The 1,561-nt window shown below is 21.1% G+C and overlaps 1 protein-coding gene across 1 annotated transcript in view; it reads left to right on the top strand.

Annotated features, from left to right (window-relative positions):
* The window catches only part of LOC117940916 (dynein heavy chain 5, axonemal-like), a gene marked incomplete at both ends in the record, with an annotated part of 5,634 nt that extends 4,296 nt beyond the window's left edge, over nucleotides 1-1,338 (top strand). Inside the window, one exon of the mRNA XM_034866038.1 lies at nucleotides 1,273-1,338. Coding sequence (XP_034721929.1) covers nucleotides 1,273-1,338 — 66 coding nt within the window. The remainder of the gene's footprint in view (nucleotides 1-1,272) is intronic.
* Nucleotides 1,339-1,561: the final 223 nt, after the last annotated feature.

The raw sequence follows: 1,561 nt of genomic DNA, 5'->3' as shown, positions 1-1,561 counted from the left end.
TAATAAAAAATATATTAAAAAGTTAAATAATAAATAATTAAATATATTAAAAAATGATTAATAAAAAATATATTAAAATACAAAAAAATAAGATTAAAATGTATAAAAAAAAATGAAAATAAAATGAAATATATGGAAAAAGAATTAAATAAAATGTATTAAAAAAAATAAAAAAATAATAACATATATTAAAAAATAAAAAAACGGAATATATGGAAAAAGAATGAAATAAAATGTATTAAAAAAAATAAAAAAATAATAACATATATTAAAAAATAAAAAAACGGAATATATGGAAAAAGAATTAATAATAAAATATATTAAAAAAATAAAAAATAATAAGATAATATATTAAAAAAGATAGATAAATACTAACATATTAAAAAATAAAAATGAAAAAATAAATAATGAAATATATGAAATATTTCAAAAATAAAATAATAAATGATGAAATAAATAAGAAATAAATAACATATTAAAAAATTAAAAAATGAAATATATGGTAAAATAATTAATAAAATATATAAAAAATAAATAATAATTATCAAATATATAAAAAAATTAAGAAAATGCTAACATATTAAAAGATGGTTAAAAAAAAAAGTTAAAAATAATGAAATATATGAAATATTTCAAAAAATTAACTAATAAAATAATGAATAAAAAATATATGTAAAAAATAAATAATAACGTATTAAAAAATACAAATAAAAATAAATACTGAAATATATAAAAAATAAAAAAGTAATTTAAAAAATAAAATATATATAAAATATATTAAAACAATAAATCGTAAGATATGTTAAAATTAAATTAAAAATTAAAACAAAGATAAATAATTAAATATATTAACAAATTAAATATATATTCACAGCTAGGATTGGGCAATGACAACTGCTTCAAACTTGGCACGGCATCTTTATTTATATAACACATTTCAGTGCTTGAAACATCAAAGAGACGTTCGGATTTATTGTAATCTTTGTCATATTAACCATTGTTTTGTTTGTTTTGCTTGGTACATATGTTTTGTATACTGCCTAATACAAATATTTGTTTATTTAAAAATCCGATATGCCGATATATTGGCCGAGATGATTTGTTTTATTGTCACAACTTCAAAATGTATTAAAGTTATGATAAATAAAATGTATATAAATACAAACCTAAGATGTGACCCTTAAAGTCTGCGTGTTGTGGTCTGTCCGGCTTTTACATGAAGACAGATATTGGTCCGACTTGAGGTCTAATGAAGGCGTCTCTCCTCCTCAGATGCTGCCGTCTCCGGCTAAGTTTCACTACATCTTCAACCTGAGGGACCTCAGCCGCATCTGGCAGGTAGAAAACACCAGCGTGTTGTTTTTATTCTTCACTGTTTTTATGGGTAACTTTGGTATTTTTTAATTTATTTTTGCCCTGGACCCTTTTTCCCCAAAGTGTTTGTCTAAGTAACATTGTGGAAATGATCCCTGCAGGGATAGAGCTTTTAGTTAAAGATTAAGATCCTTTTAGTTTAACATGAAACAGAAATCACCATCACCAAACCCACCAGACTCCATGT

The sequence above is a fragment of the Etheostoma cragini genome, unplaced genomic scaffold (assembly GCF_013103735.1).
Source record: "Etheostoma cragini isolate CJK2018 unplaced genomic scaffold, CSU_Ecrag_1.0 ScbMSFa_3735, whole genome shotgun sequence".
Lineage (NCBI taxonomy): Eukaryota > Metazoa > Chordata > Actinopteri > Perciformes > Percidae > Etheostoma > Etheostoma cragini.
Note: the sequence above shows the minus strand (reverse complement) of the source record. Positions and strands in the feature narration are given on the sequence as shown.